This window comes from Aphelocoma coerulescens, chromosome 4 (assembly GCF_041296385.1).
Source record: "Aphelocoma coerulescens isolate FSJ_1873_10779 chromosome 4, UR_Acoe_1.0, whole genome shotgun sequence".
NCBI classification, from domain to species: domain Eukaryota; kingdom Metazoa; phylum Chordata; class Aves; order Passeriformes; family Corvidae; genus Aphelocoma; species Aphelocoma coerulescens.
Window position 1 is genome coordinate 70,163,469 of NC_091017.1, and position 22,675 is coordinate 70,186,143.

Below are 22,675 nucleotides of genomic sequence, written 5' to 3' on the forward strand. Positions count from 1 at the left end.
TAAGACACAAGCTTTAATTTTAGCTATGTGAGATTATTAGTATACTCAACCATCCCTTCTATTCTCTTCTACTCAACATGGGGGAAAAGTGAATTTGAAAAGGTGAACTGAAAATAACAGTACTATTATACATTCCATTAGCCTTGTACCATTTTAGAAAGGTGAATTGCCAGCTGAAGACAGAAAATTTCTTCATGCAATTTTAATACACAGCCCTGCTGTGGTTACTTAACGATATGCACCTAGCAATTTCAAAATTCCATTTCTGCTTGAAAGCAAAAGTAATTTCTACTGAAGTGTTCACTATTGGAATATACTCAAGCTTCTCAAGATAATTCCCCTCTAAGTGCAGGCACACTGAGCAAGCAGAATTGTATATAACATCTTCAACTGCAAACCTTTACAAATAGTCTATTTCTTACATCCTGTAGACAATTACAATACATGATGTGTCTTCTAGGTGGCAAATACTAAATTCTCTGAACAAGAAATTCTCCTGCTTCTACTAAAGAATAGAAGTCCGTGTGTAAGAAAAGGCTGTGCATTATCAGCTATGTAAAGATATATCATGTTGTTGTTTTGGTAAAGGCATTAAACTACCTAAGATATTTAAACATTTGTTTCATGATGCTTCTCATTTATTTTGAGGTTATTTCTACTTATTTACTGGATATATACTTATTCTCGCTTATATACTTATTTATTACTAGTTTTTACACAGGGCTTCAGTTATCTCTGAAGACATAGCCACAGTTTTCATTAAAAAATGGTAAAATATATAAGAAGCAAGACCCAAATTAACCTCTTTAGCAAAGGAAGGTCTATAGCACAGCTTTTAACAGAACCCACTACCTTTTTCTCAGGTAACTAGAGGAAGACAGAATGCTGAGGTAGGAAAGCTTCCTGGAGTTACAGGGATTGCCATAATTTCGGAAATGTGGTGGAGGAGCAAAGCCATAGCAAAACAGATTTCATTAGTTTCAGTATTCAGTGAACAACTTGGTTTTCCTATCACAGATACATATAAAAATAAGAATGGAAGTTAATTTTCTTATGAAAGAAAAGAAATGCCCTTACCTCTCCACTAAAAAGTCTGTGAAAGAAGCCTCTCTTTGGTTTTGGAGACTTCTCTCTGTCTGGTGACACAGTACCATCAGTTTCATATGCATTGATATCTTCAAAGCATCCCGTTTCAATCATCTTTAAAACACATGAAATATAAATGAAATATCTGTAAAAGCTTCTCAAACAAGTTCCAGGTATTATCTATTTACTCTGGCTGGGTACTCCTACCACTTAAAAATTCATCAGCCAAACTACGCCACTGCACAAAGATGACATTGACTCTCCTTGTGCACTCAACCAACTAAAGAATAGCAGTGAGAGCACTATCACTCAGGTAAGTGTCAGGTGCTCCCTTGCTTTTTTTTGCAGTCTTGTCTTTCTTCTGCTCATGATGCAATAAAGAGAAGTTTTTAGAACAAGAAACTTATTCTCCTTTCAGGCATTCTGTTCATTTCCGAACAGTCCAGCCAAAAAAAATCTAATATCTATATGCCCTGGACTGAACTTAATTATTAAATATGACATGGGAGGAAAAAAAATATATAATGAAGATGGGTCTTTGGAGAGAAGCAAGGGATCTTGAAAAGATCTTTGTCTGTGTACACAGAAACAGAAGAAATAAAAGCACAGTTACTGGGTTCAGAAAGGACAGCAGGAAGACTGAATGCCAAAATGTAACCAACAGGCAGGGTCAGAAGCAGGGGAGTGGCTAATGCCCACATCTAGTCGGCATTTACCAGGAAGTGCCACCGGTACACATCTGTCACAACAGCAGGCAGCCAAATGAATATACCTTGTAGAGGGAGAGAAGGCATAAAGTGGAGTAAGAAGAAATGCAGCCTGCTTTTGTTGTAAACTGTGACATCAGGTAAATTATGGTATGGCAAGAGAAATCCTTGAGAGGTGAAAATTTGAGGGAAACTTCAGTAACGTGAATTAAAAGAAAAAATAAGCACAAATGTACAATGAAATCTGCAGTTCTTCCTTGAAGAAAAGAAATTGCCATTGCAAGAATTCCACAACTACTTCCAACTTTATCCCTCTCTGCAGGGTTAGTTATTAAGCTGCAGTGCATTTTGTAATGACTAGATCATATTCGGAAGTTCAGAATTACAACACAGTATAGGAAATATTTCTTTCTCCAAGGTTCACTGTTTCTCAGTGAAAACTTTCTATGTCAAATGACACCTTTTCAAGTATCCTTCTTAATGTAATGCAAAAAAAGCAAAAGGAAAACAAAAGGGAATGTACTTTTCCTCCAAATTGTTCAGAAATTGCTCATCTTTTGTGTTCAACCTTTAAATAAAATGCAATCATACTGGAAGAGAAACTACACTAGTAGAATTCAAGACAATAGTAATTTCAGAAAGTCACAAACACCTTATAATGAGGGGAAGGTATTCATAACAAGAACTACAATTTTAATGAAATGGTAAAGAGGACTTGAACTGCACGCAGAAGCAGCAAAATTCTAGTACTCTATGCAGAATACTAGAATAGTCATTCACTAGGCACATGAAAAAACTTTTAAGAGAAAGTCTGACTCAACTGATACTGAACTGTTTGTTTTGAAACTTTGAAAAAGGTGAATCTGCAATTCTCTATTACTGTCACTTGGATATTCTATTGATACACAGCCTATACACAAACAGCTTGCACTGCTCCTATTTGCTTTTGAACACTTGGAATAACATTCCATTCCTCTGCTGTGACCAGCAATACTGAATCATGTGACAGAAGAACAAGAAAAAGGTGGTCCTACTGATACTAACACTGTTCTGTAAGCTGTGCCTATGATGACAAGATGCCAGACTTTGTTTATGCAAATTTACCATAGATCTCAGTTTCTAGCAAGTTGTCTGTGTTTTAAAAAGAAACTTTTCTGAAGCCTCTCAGCAAAGAAGTCTAAAGCAGAAACTTCTTTACATCTCCTAGAGAAAAATCAGTATAATTTTATCTTTTATTAACTATTCTATGCTGCTGTGCTAAAGAAAATAAGCTTCTATGAAATGTACATTACCTCATTTTGCCAAGGGATTGAGACACAACCCGTCACAAATTTGGAATAGAAGTCATCATCTGTGGTATCCAGGTTCACTCCTTTTACTGTTGAGAACTGCTCAATGTCCAGGACATCTTTACAATAAACGGCACGTGGCTGCAGTACAATACAAGATTGCTTCATTAAAGTTTTGGATTTGGGGACTTTCTGTTTGGTTTTATTTTGCCTAGATGAGCAAAAGGGAGCAAAACTTCTGCAATTTTACATTTCTCATTGCTAATCACCAAATTACACTATTCTATAAAACAGAAATAAAAAGACTCTCTTCATAAGGCACCTGAGCAATTCCACCCATCCTGCAAGTAACAGAAAGGAAATATCAAAACCAGAAATAGCTTGTCTGGATCTCTCAATGGCTGTCACAATTCACTCATCTTCTGTCACCTTCTTTTCAACTCTGGAGTATTTTCTTCAAAGCTATTCCTCATTTGTTCTGCATCTGAGCTATGGAAGTGGACTTCTAAGGACTAAGAAATCAGCTACAAAGCTCCCTAGAGAAATACTACTACTGTAAATTGTTTTGTGATCTCAGATGAAACAACTAGTTGGCATCAATAGCCACAATGGCATTCTCCTGCCAATGTACCTAATTTTAAAGGTTTCTCTGGAGTTCATATGATTGTTGACATAGAATTATGACAGTTCTTGCCTTTTTAGATACTAATCAAATCTGTCTCACCTACTTACATCTGGCAAGAATGGAGGTTCTAACATGTTAGCTTCCAGCCTCTTGAAGTTGATGTTCTTGAAAATAGGATGTTGCTTTACAACAGCAGCTCCTCCTTCAGTGCAACCCAGTCGTTCCCCTGGATTTTTAGCAAGTAACTACACATACATGGAAAAAAAAAAAGCTGATCCATGATATAATCCCACAACTGGAAAAAAAAATCTACATACAATGTCTTTTTTGCTACTTGGCCTCTGATTACATAAATTTATCATGTATCAAAATTAACTGGAAATCCAAACAAAAACATTCTGGGAACAAATATATTTTCAGTAATGAAAAGCAGACCATTTGAAGATTATACCCAAAGTTACATAAAAATATTTTAATTGATGCCATGTTGAGTAGAATTTACAGTACAGACTTTATAGTAGGCTTTCCTTTCAGGAAACACAGACTTATATTTTTTCCTATGGGCTTAAGTAATGCACATATCTCACATAAACTAGTACAGAAAACTTGTGAAGCTTTCTGTATAAATTTAAGAACAGGCAAGAGAGAAAAAAAAAAAAAGAAGCCATTGTCTGGTAGATACTGTTTTAGGTGAAGAAACTTGTGTACTACTCTGCCATTTGTTCCCATGCAGTATCCAAGTTGAGCATGCTATTGTACTCCATCTATAATTACAAGTGGTCCAAGCAGTACTAGACCATTTCATTCATGTGATGAATAATCAATTTATGCAGCTTTCCTTCATCTTTCATGGCAAAAGTTCTGAATTCTTGAAGTTTGATAACGGAACAGTTCATGAACAATCACAAACTTTCATGTGAACTAAAGGAAGGTTTAAGAAATCCAGTTTTGAAAATTTTTCAAGATATTAAAATAAAGTAGTTGGTCTCTTTAAAAAGATTAGAAATTTAATTTTCAAACCTCTATGTCTCTTCACCCACCATCCTGCAGATGGATTTTGCCTCCTCTGAAAACTTGTCTGAGTATGTTTCCTGGTCTTCCTTTACTCTCCGGTCAATCTCATCCCGTTTAACCCTTTCTTTGTGCTTCCTGAATGGAGACTGTCCTTCAATCATTTCATAAATCAAACAGCCAAGACCCCACCAATCTGGACTGAATGTATACTTCTCGTTTTTGAGCACTTCTGGAGCTACAAAACAAAAACACACATCCGTGACATTTCACTTTAAATTGACTACTTATGTATTGGAAAAACTCTCAGGTACTCTCTGTGGGCTCTTGTCCAGACATGTTTGTGTGACTCTGCCATACTTTGAAGAAAACTTTAATTTCTACACTGAGAACTCTGTTTATATCCAAGAGAAAAACTTTGCTTCTTTAATGCTTAAAACCAGTACTGTTTACAAACTGAGAATGAAGTTTTCCAAAGCATGGAAAGAAACGTATTGTCACAGTAATTTGTCAGTTTACCTGTGACCCTAAGTCTCTTCAAATCTCAGAAAAAAATCTGGTATTTTCTTAAAGTTCTGCCTAAAGCTAGAATTTTCAGTTAAGTTTTCAAGTTTATCAGTAGGCTTATCATTAACTACTAACATCTACGAATGCATATTATAACCTTTCTTCTTCCCATAACATGTCTAGTAACTAATCCAGGTCCAATACAGTTCTTATATTCACAGAAGCAAATTTCTGATAAAATGTAACTAGCAAAGGATACATACCCATGTAACCAACAGTCCCAACACGTCCTCGGACAGTTTCACCTTCTGGAATCTGCACAGCTAATCCAAGATCTGAAATCCTGATATGTCCTATTTATGTTAAAATAAATTATACATAGTCAGCAAAAATAATACAGTATTATCACTTCTAAAACAAAAAATTTCTATTGCACACCTCATAAAAAACCCCACTGCAAAGTATCAAAACATTCATCTACTCATAGCACTAAGTTTATTTAACTTAACTAGAAAGGAGTGTTTTATTTCTACTTATCTCCTCCTTAAAAATGTGAAGAAAGAGAGGCAGAGATATAACTGGTTTGCTGAAGGTCATACAAAAATAATTTGCTCTTAAGCACTCTAATTCCTAGCTTTGGCACGGGCTGCTGTTCTTGGACAAACAGAAATGCTCATTTCAGATTCTGTATCCATGCATCAGACACTTGTGTTTTTCCACTCTGTATACCCACCACAAGCACTTAGCTTTCTGACTTCTTAATAAAACTTCCAAATTTACTCGATTTATTCCAAATGTGAGAAAACTGTAGCCTGTACTGAGAGAGCTTGTTTTTCTGTAAAGAAGTACCCCAATAATGCCAAACACGAGTATTTGGAATTGCTATCCCCATTCCCACCCCAAATCAAGAGCAGCCCAGTCAATAACATACTCAGAATTATTTATATTGTAACATGTCAGTTCAGTTCTAGGATTTCCTCTTCTCATGAATCACTCCTAAGTGGGTAACAGCTTCCACTGCACTTTATCAGCCAAATTTCTCAAGCTGACGACCTTCCCCTATCACGCATGGCCTTTACAGCCGTACCTCTAACACAGAAAGCATCTGGCAGAAGACTGGTTTGTTGTGCACTGCTCAGTGGGGAACCAGTCCAAGCAGGGCAATGGGAATGAATCTACCCCACTCTCCCTTACATTCCCATGGACAGCTACAGTTCTTTGTTGGATTGACTCATGAACTGTTTCAAGCACATTCAAGACATTTCAAGGCAAGAATTGTATTGACATTTTAATTTAAAAACACATAAGGTACTTTCTTAATAAAAATACAGAAGTCTAGACAGAAGAAAGGACAATTACATTTTCAATTCAATTTTAAAACAATTTTGTAGAAACACTCATTGCAGAAAAAGAGCAAAACCCGCACTTATTTCTAATACTGGTTATAAGGGCAGGGATACTGCTGTTTACAGAAACACCACAGGTTCACAGAATGATTCACGTTGGAAGGGACTTCAGAAGGTCTCTAGCACAACCTTCTGAGCAAGCAGGCATCCCAAAGAGTCCAAGGCTTTTTAAATACTTACTTAGAAAGCCTCCAAGAGTGGACACTGCATCACCTCTCTGGGTAGCCCATTCCAGTGCCCAAGTAACCTTTGTGCATATATGCTCTGGCATTCAAAAAGCTCTACAGCATCAATATTAGTTAACAGCATATTAATTTCCTAGGTACATGATAATACTAGGTACTTAGATAATCAGGGGATGGAGAGACAGAGAGAGTGGAGAAAGTCAAGTACCACTCTATATACTGGTTGGAAACAACTAAATGCTCTGGAGCAGCAAATGCTATTTTAAATACATTCAGATGCTCTTGTATTCCCTGACATCTGATGAACCCCTTTTCAAGTGCAAGCTCTGAGCTCCTGAAGCGATTTTCTAATTAGTCCTCTGTGCTCTTTGGAACTAGATCAAAATATCCCTGGCAGAGAGGAAGCATTCTAGTGCAGTCCTGCAAGGCTACATTTTTCCTCAAAGAAGCCTTCAGCTTTTCCAAGACATTGCTGGAGAGAAAAATTAAAGAATGCATTTGATGTCTAGCAAAGCTTTAGCTCTTGGAAAGTGACATCTACCAGGCATCATCTTTTTTGAAATTTTATCAGTCAGAACATGCTGACTTAAAAAAAAATACTGTGCTAATGACTTCAAAAACAGTTTTTCCTCAACTAAATTGCTCAGCAGTTACAAGAACAAAGTTGTAATATTCATCCACAGCTTAGAAGATAATTCCTGCACATGTTCTACAGTCAGTTCAAAAGATTCTGGTAACGGCTTGCATACGAAGTCATTAAAGAGAATTAATTTGGCTTTTGACAAACAAAAGACTACAAACATTTCTTCATATTGTTTGTACTTCCTTGATTCTTTCCAGCCACATATGCATCAGGGACCATCAGACCTCTTTTAGATGAAATGTTAAAACAGAAGTACTTCAGAATTCTTCTTACTGTCTAAACAGTCTGGTTTACTAAGTAAAATTTTGGCCCCCCCATCTAACAGATCATGTTTCCATAGTTGAAGAAAAGACAAACAAAACAAATCCATGTAAGTCTTAGTGATCTTAAATCAAGAAGGGGAGAAGGAGGAGCAAAAGGGAAAAAGTAGCCATTTTAAGGTAGAAAATTGACCCTTCTAACATCGTCATGATTAACCCCCGACATTTTTCCCTACTTTCTGAAAAGCAAGGGCAGTATTTTCTTTGCTAAATTAAGATTCGTCAATTAGGTCTCTTTTATCATGAAGAAATCCCTTACATTTCTGGCACAGTATGAATTAGAGGTGTAATTACTGATTTCAAAATTAATTTTAATTTTTACTTACCACAGTCATCAAGAAGTATATTCTCAGGCTTCAAGTCTCTGCAAATTAAACAGAAATGTGAATTAAACAAAACCAAAATTGTTAGCCCTTAAGTGCAACAGATTCCACAGAAGACTTCTTGGTTCTGACAGAAGAAATTTTTCCAGTTCCACCTATATACAAAAGAAAAAGCTCTGAAGTTGATGGCCTGTAACACAAATAGTTTAACCAGAGAACTCAGGATCCACTTTCCCTGAACTCTTTAATCCACTTACATTAACTAAAGCAACACAACACTAAAATCCTATTTATAAGGAACCACCGTTTACACACAAATTTGTGCTCATAAGAGAAAAACATTTCTCCTGAGGAGTATCAGCTATACAACTCCCCAGTGGCAAAACACAAGTGCTTGCTGCAGTTTGATGGTGACCCCTTGCTGTATTTCACCCCAGGGCATCAGAATATCAACAAATAGTAATATTCCCGAGACTAAGCACATGCTTAATATCATCCATTCAAACTCCATTTCTTTAACTTGGACATGCAACTTCTAAAGCTTATTAGACACTTCATCTAGTTAGGATTCTTTGCCATAACTTTCTAGAAGTTTCCTATTACTTTTCTGTAAACATCAAAGTTTCACAAGCAACATTTTTTAGTTATTAGATGATAGCAAGACTCAGGAAATACTAAAAGGGCAATTAATTCAGCATCGCAATTTTGTACCTTGTGCATTTTTACTTTGAGAACAAAAGAAAATATTGAATGGAATTTTTGAATTCTCCTCTACTCAAGGAAAATTTGGGGAGTCGTTGAAGATGAATCAGAAGTTGTTCTAGGATTTATCCCTAGCAGATTCTATTGAGAATATACACACACATATATAGGCATGAAAATCTGTATAAAATATACAATGTACATTATTTATAATAGTGCATATAATTAGTTATAATGTATATTGTTAATGTATATTTCATTTTTTTTTGTGGTATGCATCAGTAAGCATGAGGACTGAGATATGGTCTCTTAGATTTATTTCACCGTAAATATAAGCCAGAAACAGACAAGTAAAACCCAATAATTGGCTAAAGAGTCAGTTATTGGAATAGATCATTAAAAACAATGTGTATATATACAGGTATACATACAGTTGTGACAAGCAGAAGAGACTGAATAACATAAAAGAAAAGGTTTTTGAAGAATGACTCTAGAGTTAACATCCTAAATGAGAGACAATTGTTCACCAAAAAATCTAAGTAGGGTTTTCTCCCCCAAATAATGATAAATTGATGTTCTACAGTATGTGTATTCATGTTAAAGTTTCATTATCTTATGAGATTAACTGTACAAAAAAGTCGGAAAGATGCTCTGCTTCTCATGCTTTTAAGTCTTGACAACCCCCATAATGCTAATAGATTGACATTAAATATAAGACTACAATATCAGAGAAACCAGGAAAGATTGGAGTTAAAGAAACTGAAGGACACTAGGATTCTACATACGTGTCTCAAAGTCGTCTTGTAGGCAAACAGTGAACAAGTTGGGCCTAAACTCAGGGCTGTGGTTTGGGGTCTTGTTTTGTTTAGGGTTTTTTGTTGTTATTTTGTATTTTAAACAATCAGTTTTGTTTTCCCTTGGGCAATGTGAAATGACCTACTGGTAGCTGACGAAATCTCTCACCCCTGCTTCCCTCCTACATGTATGCCAAAACACACTGTGTAATATTGCAAGATTGGCCAAATTCTCTAGGGAAGCACGTCCAACCACCAGCATAAGCCTGATTCACTCTGGTTCTGGCACTTCCCACGCTGTGTATCTGTGTGTGTGTGTGTGTTGGTCTTCTACACTGCAGAGAGAAAAGACTAGCAGTCATTATATTGAGTTAGACTTTAAAAATTCTTTGAAACGAGTGGTATTTGGTGTTACACAGCAGAAGTATAAAGAAAGCATTCTTGGTCCACCCCTAAGTTTGTTTTACTTGTTCTGTAATATTAATGCATACCAGGGGTTAAATGATATATGTACAGAGACAAAACTGCATTAAAATCATACAATCTCAATTACAATGTATAAAGCTTCTGACTGTTTCATTAATTCAGAAGCAATAATATGTTTATTGGAGGAATCTGAAATTAGAAAGGAAAGTTTTTCACATGGACTACGACTGTTTGTTATCCTTGCAAGCATAACATGCAATTCAGTCAGGGACTTCTAGAGCCCTCTGTGAACTATTTTAGAGTGGGCAGGAATACAATCCCAAACTCCTAACATTTATTTATTTGAATTATAAATTAATTTGCTTTCTAAATCATCGTTTACTTCCATTTTACAAGCAAACCTTGAATCAACTTTATACTGTTTCAAAATATATAAAGCATCTAGACCTAAATTAACAGTAAAAAGACATATGACATGAGTAATTCCAAAGGATACGCCATGAAAAGGACAACTAAACCATTTTTTTGTTTCTTTTACTACAAAATTAAAATAGAAACTTGTTTTAGTAGGAAACAATTAATATGTTCAATGCTGCAGAGACATTGAAAAGAACGAGTAACTGTAGATGATACTCACCTGTAAACAATTCTCTCCCTTTGCAAATCCTCCAGACCACAGCACAGTTCTGCAGCATAGAAAATAGCCCTTTCTTCATCAAAGCCAGGATTTCCCATGTTATATATGTGAAACTTCAGATCCCCTCCATTCATTATGGTTAATACTAAACACAGGGCATCTTTCGTCTCATATGTATAGGATAAACTAACCTAAAAATGGGCAGGGTGAGAACACAACCATTATTCATTCATAAACTTGAAAACAACTCACAGGTCTTTTTTCCAATACAATCAACTTATAATCCTTCTTCAAAGCAAAAAAGAACAAAACATGCAAATAGAAAATCACTCCTGCAGAGTACTAGAAGACACAACAGAATCCAGACTAATTTGCCTGTGTGCACAAACCATACACACAACACAACAGCTTAGTGGCAGATCTGTTTGGATACCACAGAGCTCCATGCAGAAAATACAGTTATTGATGATGCCCCTCAGCTGTATGTTACCTGTATTACTTTGTCCTGATAACGTGTGCATAAGCCTTATTTTATTAGTACCTCAGGAATTATGCATTGCCAAACCATCTTCCTGAGACCCAAAACTACCCTAGAGAAACTGAAGAAATTATTTTAAATCAAATGCATAGTTTCTATTCCTACCCCTGCCTCCCCCCAAGTAACTGCATATTTCCCTGAATTACAACTCGATAACTGTAAAGACTAAGTACAACTCTTCACAGTCTTTCCTCTCACTGTACTTGAAATGTGGTGCTGATAGGCAAGGACAAAGCACATTTTTTTTCAGGTTTTAGGTAAAAGATTTTTAAGTGCATGAAAAGTTTTAAACTAGACTTGTGAATTAAAAAAAAACCCACCCCATTTAACACAATATAATACACTAAAAAATTTAACTGTTTAAGTTAAAAATTCAATTTCAATAGAAAAAGCCATGCTACATGATCATCTGGTAGGATCTTCAAAAGTACCTACAAAGATTACCTAACCTGGACTAAGAGCAATGGAATTCAAACGTATACTTAGCTTACACTAGATAAGCAAGCTAGGTAAAAAAATCAGTGGAGTTTTTTCCCTTGACTCAATAAATGTATTTTTAAATGCAGTTGTCTTGGGGTGATTTTATGATAATACTGTAGTCCCCTATCCTCTGTTTATTGCCCAGAAACTGATCCCACAGCTTTAAGCTGGGTCCAGGAGAGGGGGAAGAGAAGCTGAGCAAATTCTTCAGCGCGGTTTGTGTTCAAGGACTCACACACAACTCCCCTGTGTTCTCACCGCTGAAGAGCCGAGGGAGCACCTTCCTGCTTTCAGCCAGCCTGTTAGCTGAGGCAAGAACTTCTCCTATACCAGCACCCCAACATCCTCTGGTAACTTCTTCTCCTGGAACTGTTCGGCCTACTGTGATCCAAGAACCAGATCATCAGACTCCAGAGACAGGCAGGGAGGCTGCAGGGACGCCGCATCCCAGCCTCGGACCTCGGGAGGGGCCGAGACAGCTACAGAAAAGAACTCTGAATCCAGCAGCTTTCTCCTCATAGAGGAGGTTTATTATCTAACACTACTCATTTATGTTTCCTGTGCCTTGCTGGCACTCTGCTTGTTAAATAAATAGGTTTTTTTCACTTTCATCCAAGAAATTCCTTTCATATTGGTGGGGGAGGGAGTGCTGAAACCTGTCTTCTGGAGAGGAGACATTCCTTCCAGAGCTTTTCCCCCTCAACTTGTCTCAAACTGAGACAACAGTACAAGTAAATAATGGCCCTAATTCAGTAATAGGTCCAAACTCTTCCTTCAGAAGCATAAATCTAATACTAAATAATAAAACTATTAGCTACTTGAGGCGAAGATTCCCATTTGGTGGTTTTAACTGATGTATCCAGCTATTTATGACTTTACTTGTGACAGAAGCATGACAAGTTATCTACCCACTTCAAAGCCAGTATTACTGCAAATGCTAGACCTAGATCTTCTCTGTTGCATTAAAAACCACCATTGGATAGCAAGAAGAAAATAACTCATGCACAATTTTGTAAAGCTATTTCAAATTCAACTTAGATCAATTATTGATTTACAGTGTTTACATATGCTGAAAAAAATGTTACTCAAAAATAGAAGTTTCACTGTTATAGTAATTTATGGATCAATTCAGGTACTCTCTGGATTCAGTTTCAATCAATTCAAGCCCAGAAGCCTTGTGCAAAAATAACATTAGCATATTTATACAAAACCATAATTTACAACAGTTTAAATTATTAATGTATCTCACCAGTAGGTTTTTCATTTTTCTTTTAGCTGACAGTACTCTACAGGGGTTTTTTTTAATACATAAAACTTATCAGAAAATATATACATACATATTTTATACACACACATTTATAAATAACTTTCACTATTCTCTAAAACAGGTACTTTAAAATCTTCTGAACAGCAATACAAAATTTATAAGTACATGGATTTTAAACCAAAGCAAAAGATATTTGAAATTAACATTTAAATAAATGACATTTCAATTAAAAAGTAAACATTACCTGGGTAAATTTTTACTTGTTTTATCTTTGAACATTCTCACTTATTTCACTGCTTAGTAATTACAGCTACTAACAGACCATAATTTACATAATAGGACCAGGTTTAGGTATTAAAACTAAGATTTCCATTTCATGGAAGCTCCATTAAAAAGTTAATTGTTTCACATACAAGATACCTCTTTAAGCCCTGGTACACAGCAAAGCAATATAACCTGAATCAATACACTATTAAAATGTCATGTCTATCTGAAAATATATCAGGAACAGAGTAACAAATGCTATGAAAATACCTCAGGATATAAAAACCTAAGTATTAAACAGAGGACAAAGATTCAGTGGCATCAGCATGCTGAAACACAGCCTACTGTTCTGGCTGTGAGAAATAAAGCAGGTGGACCAAAAAAAAGCCCTGTGCACAGAACTACTCACAATCACACACAAAACATTTATTACTGCATCTATCATTTCTCTCTACAGTCATGCAATCCCTAAATCAATTTAAAAAAAGCATTTTGTGCCCACAAGCTCCTGGAAGAGACTGAAATGAAGTAAACAAAATGAAATAAATTTCTGAAAATAGATTGGAAGTAGATACTTACTACAAACCTACTATTCACTTTTTCTAGAATTCTTTTTTCATTTAGAGCCATTGATTCTCCTTTCCTCTTCTTTATTCTCTTTTTTTCTAGCTTTTTGCAAGCATACATTTTTCCTGTTGCCCGTACTTGACAGGCACACACCTACAAAAAGAAGGATGGTGTGTCAGAGATGCTTGAGGTTTTTTAGAATTTTTATTTTAAAGAAGATTAAATTTTAGTTTCTTTTCAAACTCTTTAGTGCTCTCAGAAAATGATGGTCTGTAAGCATCAATACAGAGCCTCCACTCAGGAAACAACTTTAAAGGTTCACAAAAACTGTAACCGAAGTAGAAAAAGTGATTATACAGAGGCAAACACATTTCTGTTGGAGTTGGATTGTTTAGTAAAACTGTGGATCTTGTGCTAGTGAAACAAGTGACTAAGGTAACAGTATTGTGTTGAGGACAAATATTCACATCACAATCAACAGGAGAAACCTAACAGTAATTTAGTAGCATGACTTCTTCAATATAGGGCTCTAGTTAAAATACATATGGGGAGCAGTTCAATGAATTATAAACAGAATTAATAAAATCTATAGATTTTATTTTAGGTTCATTCATATTCTACATAATTAGCCAACTGAAACTAAATTCTCATTTCCAAACGAAATTTCTAAATAGAAGCAACTGTTGTCAGTCATTACAAGTTCTCTGCAGCTTTGTGCATGACCTACAATGCTTAAACTAACACATTAAAACCATTTGTATCAACAACAGTTTGCCAGGTGATGTGTCAAATGTAGATTGATGGAGACAAGAGTTAAACAGCCTCTCCACTTTTTTTTTTTCCTTAAGAACTGCCTTGCAAAAAGATACTTCTGTACTCACCTCTCCAAATCCACCTTTGCCTAGTACTCGATAATGCCTAAATGTGTGTTTGGTTACTGGCTGCCTGATTAACAGAAAGAAACAATTACTGAGACAGGAATTACAAATGTTAGTAATCCCTCCCCACCCCAAGGTCTCTCTTTATTTTCTCCTTTCTGTTCCAACATATTTCTGAACAAATGTTGCCTTAACCTCATGTAGAAGTATTATAATAAGCTGAATTTCAAATGAGAGTGGTGCTCTGCTTAGCAACGTGGGCTCCCTCATGTGGTCACCAGGCACTCCCAATAGCAGGAAGAAAATTCGGTCAATTCGGCCCTTTGCTGTCTACAGTTAGAGCCTCATGTGTTCTCATCACAGTCAATTTATCACCTCCTGTTGCCTCCTTTAACTGACACGCTGACATGCAGACTGCATTTCAGTGGGATCACACTTACAATGCCACATTTAAAAGGTAAACCATTTCTGATTTCACTTTGTTTTTTCACAAAAGAAGGAGTTGTGGTATGCAAGAGCATTTCAACAGCCAAATTGTTAAGGTATTGATGTAGAGGAAGAGGAACAGATAACTAAAGGCAGTAGAGGTGTTGACCACTCTATGCTAAAACTCTCCTAAATGCGTCAGAGCAGGGCTATTACAAGTTAGAGGGTTTTGCTTTAAATGAACATTCACTGTTAATGCAGCTTTGCTCTCAGGACAACACATGGAGGTACAATTAGTAGAGAATTTGAGTAACTTCCCTAGTTTTCTTACTGGTTTTTGCTACCAATTCAGTAAAATAAAGACATTGGATAATTGGAATTTACAACAAAATCAGTGCTCAAGCACCTTAATGTTTGAATATGTGATTGCGATACCCAACGGGGCTGAATTTGAATCAACTTGTAACAATTTCAGCCTTCTGAAAGAGTCTGGACAGTCAGTATTGATTTGAAAGTCCAAACTAGATTCTGAGATATATATATGTATATATATATATATGTAAATCTTGCTATCTTGTAATTACTAGATCTGTATCTGTACCACCCTAAAAAACTTACTAGTTATCCAATCACCCAGTGGGTTATAATACTAGACTAATCTGCTTATTAACCACTAATTAGACCAAGTTTGAAACAAAAGGATGATAGCATTCCCAAGAAAGGGAATTCTACTGCACACTTGACAGCCAAACATTTCTGAATTTGCATTTACCTAATACCACTTATAGACTTAAGATTTACCACTTAAAGACTACCAGGCAAATAGTTCCATTGGAGTATTGGTTCTCTTCCTGTCCCATCAACATCAATCCATCTTGTCTTTCAGATCATAATTTCTTAGGCAGTCTCATTCAGCTGTACAGCATTTCTAGCATAAAAATCAAAATTTGCCACAAAGCAAAACTAAATTATAACGCAAACATTATAAATAAACTTACTTTTCCAGCCATTTCCACTGTAAGAAACGGGAAAAGTACACACTCTCCTGGTAAGCTTCAAAAGGTCTTTTGCTTAGGTATTCATGGACAATTCTAGCAGGAAAATAAAGAGAAAAATAAAATCCATCTTATTGTGAAAAAGGCTGATGAAGCAGGAGGTGCTATCAATCTACCAACATGTATTTAAACATATCAACAAAGCTGTAGGCAGAAAAACATTGCCACTGTGCTCTACCATGGTTTCAACCTGAATGTCTCACAGAGTGCCTGTCATAGAAAACTGTTCCTGTCAAAACAGTTACGAAGGCCAAACTGCTGCTACTTATAGGAACTAAACACTTTGACCTCTGCATTTTTACTGTCTTTAAACCCACTAAACATCAGCCTCTGAGCAGATATTTTACGCATGTATGACCCTGCAAATATGACCTCTGAAAGTATCTACAAGGTTTCACACATTCTTTGGAGACTGGTAAATAAAAGTTTTATTCTAGGATTTGAAATTGAAGTACTAAATGCCATATCCAAACCTTGAACACCAAGTACCTTATCATTCCCTTAAATGAAACACACTAAGGTGGAGGTGGGGAGGGAAACAAGTCAATCAAACTGCATTCAGGTATCTATCGGACAGAGGAAAAGGAATGACCTACATGAGACACTCCATTTGAGACATGTTTTACTAGGTGTTCTCACACAGCCCTTTCAATCTTATAATCTCAAGTTGTTACGAAGCATGCTTATAGCTGTTGCCAGGGAGATGACCCAAGCAGTGACAAAACCTGTAGTCATCCTTCAGACATGATGAAGCATGCCTTGAAGAACCAGAAATATTAGAAACATAAAGGCTTTAGAAAGACATGTAACACTCATAAACATGTACCATCCCTCCAAGCAAAGCCTCCCCTGCTACTACTGCATGAAATATCACTTTGTGACTGCAGAACAAAACCAAGTTGTATTGTTTTGTGTTAACTATCACAAGTGATCCTCTAATCAGACATCTTAATGGAACATAAGCATTGGCCTCAGCTAAACCTGTTTTCAAGAATCTTAAACAGTGTAACATTATTCAGAAACCTTTCAAGCTTCAACTTGTAACTTCATATTTCTCTGAGTACCTTCACCATGGAAGAGAAGTCACTCAAAAAAGTAAGAATACAATAAAGAGAAATACTATTTAACTTACAGAATTCTTGGTAGCAGATAACAGTGTGATTTTATGCAAAAGTATCATTAAAGAAAAAGCTCTGCAAAAGTCAAACATCTAAGTCCCAAATGAAGGAAATCTAGTCATTTGATAAATCTGTTCCAAGTTTCTTACTTATGCCCATTTCAGGGACTAAATACTTCTGGGAATAACAACTTCATCTTTCACTTTTCTTAGAAACACAAATTTCTCTTGTAATTCTCAAATTTAGCACTAGGCATTTTTAACTTACCTAGTACAGTCCATAAAAAGATCCTTAGAAGGGTTCTTTTCCAGTCTTGCTTTACATTCATTTACTGTTTCCTGAGGTATTTCTGGCAAATGTGCTGCAGACTTAACATAATAAAAAAGAAAGGAAAGCAACAATGAAAGCATGTAAATCAATAGCTAAACTAAAAGTTTTGTATTCAAGGTGAAATTAAATTTTTTAATACTGGAAAAGGAAAGGAGCAGTTTGACTAAAGAGAAAATCAAGAAAGTCATATTTAAGCAAAATTTTTATTTATTTCCTGTTACAGAACAATGCATTGGAAGTTATTACAGTTGTTTACTATTTCAGTATCTGGGGAAATAATCTTGGCAATAAGTCAAATTTCTTTTTCTTTCCATAAGCCTACCACCAAAAAAGCAAGTCACCTATTTGGCTTGGCAGGATGGAAAGAAGAAGAAAGAAACACAAACACAGGCTGGGAAGCTGTTTCAAACCAGACCAAAGAAATCTGGGGTTTTTTGAAAAAAAATGTACATGACTTATGGCAGTCCCAAAGAAATTCTCAAAAAGATGTGGCAAATTTATATTCTATCTACTTTTAAGGCATCTTCAAGACCTTTTGTATAAGATGACCAAAACAAGAGAAGCAGAAGGAGCATCTATTCATAAAGAGCAAACATCTAATTATATACCCACAGAAAAGCTTCCACTGCATACAAAAAAAAAAAAAAAGACTCTTGATAAATGCAAAAGATCAGCTATTAATGATTACCATGGAAAAGTGAAAGTAACAGAGTGCTTCAGAAGAAAACAGCATTTCACTTTGTTAAAACCTGAAGCAATTCTGAAAATTTACTGCAAACTAACCAAGGCCACACAGGAGTCTAAAAGACTTCAGACTTCTTCAGACTACAAAACTCTGAGTTAATTTTTCTTCTAGGTGTTAAATGGAAAATAAATTGTAATTGTAGTAGTTATAAAAGCAGAAATCAGTCAAGTTTTCTGCTCAAATTGATTGAGCAGAATTTTAGAAGGCAGCACACCTCTCAGAAAAGACAAAAATGGGATTAATGAAGTTTGAAAGTCAATTTACTAAAAACAATGCAACCACTTAGATCTCTCTATTTACCTGACACTTAAAAAGTGCTTGAGAAAATATTTCACAGTATATTTACCCCATTAGTGAAGTACGTCTCTAAAACTTTGAGGCCACAGTCTATGCGCTTTTCATCTGAAGATACCTCATATTCTGCCTAGGGGAATGGAATTGAAAATTATATTATGTTCAGAGCCACTTGGCATCTTTTACATGATGATAGGTAAATTTTATCATGAATAACACAATACTAATATAAAAGGAACAGAAGGCTATATAGTGAAACATGTATGAGGAACAGTCCTAGGGAAAAAAACAAAGCATATGGAATTTAATCTTTGGAAAACATACAAAACCTAAAAATTGGTCTAAATGCAATTACAAAAACAGCATCCTAGAGGTTAAACTAGATCAATCACAATGAAATAGTATTTGTGTAGTATTGTAGGACAGAATGACCCAGATGTAAAACAATTAAGAGTGCAATAATCAGCTTTTTCTTCACTGTAATTTTTTCCCTTCGTGTATTATTCTTTTGTTACAGTCTTGGGTAACACCAGGATAAAACTACTTTCGACAAGCTTATAAATGAGCTCTAAACCAAACCCTATATCATTCTTTGAAAAAATAAAACTGAGTAGATACAAATTTTTTAAGTTTTTGACTTAGTAACATCTGATACTGAGATGCAGAAAAAGAGAATTGTGCAATACAGTGCATTTTCCAGATAAACAACTGGCAGCTGAACAGAGCTCCAGAAGTAGCTACTTACAGAAAAAAACCCACAACCAACAAATCATCACACAGATACTACTATTGAAAAACTCCAAAGACTCCTTACTATTCATAATTTTAAGGAATAATCTAGAAGCAGACATCAGAAGTTACAACATTTAAAGACAACACAAAATCTGAAGGAAGATGAATTAGAAAAGAGCAATCTCAAACAGCAACGTGTATTAGGTTCGTGAGCTAGGCAAACTCAATCAAAACTTATTTCATATTTCAGAATGTAAATGCATGCACCCAGGGAACAAAGAATACATGGCAGACTTCCAGAATGGAGGACTGTATCAAACAAAATAACAGTTGGGCATATAAGAACCTCGTTGGAAATTCCAAATAATTGATCTAATCAGAAGTTATTTACCTTTATAAAGAAAACTGGAACACTAAAAATGACAGTTCAAGAGTCAAACACACATACAATACTGGAAATAACAGACTCCCTGATTTCCAGTTCTACAATTAATCACAACTCATCCACACAGACTCACTACTAAGTCATCAACATCTTTTTCTGCTGAGACATTATGGTATCACCTACTTCAGCACGGTACTCAAATCCATCAATCCAAATGCAAGCCATCATTTTTGCTAGCTCGATTTCACAACAAAAAGTCTAATGGTAAGGAAGTCTTCTGCAAGAGCAGAATCAACCTGAGCAGGTCAAAAAAGTTCATCAACCTGAAGTTCAGCAGTGCACTTAGTAGCTTTAACACTAATTTCATACAAATAGTTAGGCATACTGACTTAAGTGGATAGTGCAATTTAAAAGGAAGTTTGAGAGATGGCCTTTCCAAATAATTCTGTTACTTACAGGGAAGTTGAGCTGTCACCCATTCCTTTCCCTATGTGAGTAACCTTGCCCCCAGCTAGTGAAATGAGTCACTAGACTGGATAACTATAATTCCTCACTTTAACTTCTGTCACTTACATTCAATCATTTCACAACTCTTCTTTTTTAATCAGTAAAGCCAAGCTGACTCCAGACTTTTAGGTCACATCTTCCCAAAAACTGGAGCTTACCAGATTCAGCATTCAGTACAGGTAGACAACATAGTATTGTACTATCTTGATCTTGGACTCCTGAAATAATCACACTGCTGAAATCACATTGCTTCATGTAAAAGAGTCAGAAAACTCTATTAACTAAGATGCAAAGATTTTCAGGCTATGACATTTCATTTTTGCAATTTTTTTTTTCAAAAGATTAAGTCCAAAATTTCTTTAACATTTTAAAAAGCTAAACTTGGCAAAACGCTAGGTAAAAACCCCACAACCTCAGCTTTTTCTTCCTGTATTGCCTTCCAAAGAATACAAAAAAAAACCCTCAACCCCCAAAAGAACTTGAACAAGCTTGCTGAAGTCCAGTCCACAAGAGGGAATCAGGCTAACTCAGGAACCATCTGTAAGAGGTAGTAGGTATTTTATCTCATATCCTTTATCTCACATCAACAGAACATGCCAGTTTCAGATCACGAGAGTCACCAAATAAAGATTATCTTGTTTCAGCGATTCCCAAGCATAATTCCTCACCCTGATTTTTCAAATGGAAGTTAAACAACAAATTTAAAAAAAAGTAAATTGTGAAACCATCCCTTACATCAGATTATCTCAGCTATGCCAGTCTTTGTTAATTCTCAGAAGTGTTGCAATCCAGACATTATAGGTTGCATATTTCAAAACAATTCAAATTTTTCAGTTAGTGAAAAACAGTTACTTCTTAGAGACAGTTTTACCTGAAAAATTACATCTGTAGAGCAAAGACACCTGCCTTACAGTCATGCCTAAGATTCATTCTCTTTCATCCTGCCAAAGATTCTGCTACTCCTTATCTGAGTTTTTAAGGATTAAAATGTGTGCAGGAGTTGTAACACATCCACAGTTGCCAGTGCATTGCACTCATTAAGGACTCTGGTTTATATTCACTTCAGGAATGAAAGCTCCACTATTCTGGATTTCCACTCAATCTGTTCAGTCTCCAAATGTCAAACTAATCACTGGAATTTGGTGCTAGAACAGCTCCTGGGAGTCACAAAAATGAAACACACCTGGGAAGTAAGCCCAGTTGCACACAGATTCATTGACAAATATAAACAATTCCACTTATTTGACACTCAAATTCCTTTTTAGCTGATCTAGTGCCTCAGTTTTCACTCCCACAGGGGAAGGAAGATACAGTGAAATGGGGGGCACAGCAATAATCCCATGTACTTCCTTACACCCTGCCTCTTTCAGAGCCATCTTGCATTCCAGTATCGTAGTTTGGGATGCATGCAAGCAGCAGCACTACCCTGCTTCTGTGTTCTTTGGTCATTTGTTCTCTGAATGTAAGAACAAAAATGGCTGGAATGAGAAAACCTGTTCTTTCGGCAGCAATCTCAGTTTAAGACTGTATCTAATTGCTCTTGGATTAACTGTGAGGGACAAAGAATCAAAAGCTCTGAGCTATTATTCTCTCCTCTTAAGGGCTGTTTTGTGCCTGCCTAATCTTGTCATTACTTTCCCCCTCCCCAACAGGGTTTTGCACTGAGGATTTTTTACAAAATATAGCTGTGGGCCCACTTCCTTCCTCTCCTTGTTCTTCAGCATTAGATATCAAGATGTAAATATAGCAAGACTTTTTCCCTTAGTCTCTAAAAATCTGGTTTTTCTCCTTCCATAGATGGCTCTCTAAATTTCCATCTCCATTGTATTGTTTTTAATTAGCACATGCTGTGTAGCCTAGGGCTTCCATGCAAGTTGCAACATTTTGAAGTCTGTTTATAACATTTTGAAGTCTGAGTATAGCAAGCAATATTCATAACACAGACATCCTTTCAGGCTCTAGAAGCCAAGCAGCACATCTTTTCTAAAATTGTTTCTGTTTTTCCCATCATGCCCATTTCTGTAGCTCTGACCATAACAAGATGGCAGAGACTTCATAGCAAACATTAAACATCTTCCTTTAAGCAACAGAGACAATTTTTTGACAGCCATCAGAAGTTACAGTTTTACAGCTGGCACAGAGTAGAACACAATATGTTTTCAAGTACACAGCATTAGGAAACTGAGGTGTATCAAGAAAATGAATAAAATGGTTGTGTGCTAACCCCAGTAGGCAGCTAAACCCCACACAGGCGCTCACTCACTTTCCCCCACTAATAATCAGAAGGCGAGAAGTGAGAAATCTTGCAGCTTGAAATAAAGACAGTTTGATAAAGCAAAGATGCAGGTAAAAGCAAAGCATAGTAAGAAATTAATTCATTTCTTCCCATTGGTAGGGAGATATTTGGCCATTTCCAGGAAATCAGTGC

General features: G+C 36.0%; 1 protein-coding gene across 2 annotated transcripts in view; it reads right to left on the reverse strand.

Moving 5' to 3' along the window:
- The window catches only part of GRK4 (G protein-coupled receptor kinase 4), a 39,811-nt gene that overhangs the window by 5,282 nt on the left and 11,854 nt on the right, over window positions 1-22,675 (reverse strand). Inside the window, exons 4-15 of one of the 2 annotated variants that reach the window (XM_069014558.1) lie at window positions 18,676-18,753; window positions 17,522-17,622; window positions 16,080-16,172; window positions 14,659-14,722; window positions 13,790-13,930; window positions 10,662-10,852; window positions 8,106-8,143; window positions 5,489-5,578; window positions 4,748-4,956; window positions 3,815-3,952; window positions 3,086-3,223; window positions 1,078-1,200 (exon numbers count right to left, since the gene is read on the reverse strand). In XM_069014558.1, coding sequence (XP_068870659.1) covers window positions 1,078-1,200; window positions 3,086-3,223; window positions 3,815-3,952; window positions 4,748-4,956; window positions 5,489-5,578; window positions 8,106-8,143; window positions 10,662-10,852; window positions 13,790-13,930; window positions 14,659-14,722; window positions 16,080-16,172; window positions 17,522-17,622; window positions 18,676-18,753 — 1,404 coding nt within the window. Of the gene's footprint in view, window positions 1-1,077; window positions 1,201-3,085; window positions 3,224-3,806; window positions 3,953-4,747; window positions 4,957-5,488; window positions 5,579-8,105; window positions 8,144-10,661; window positions 10,853-13,789; window positions 13,931-14,658; window positions 14,723-16,079; window positions 16,173-17,521; window positions 17,623-18,675; window positions 18,754-22,675 lie in introns of those variants that run through there. The other variant, XM_069014559.1, reaches the window with a different exon arrangement.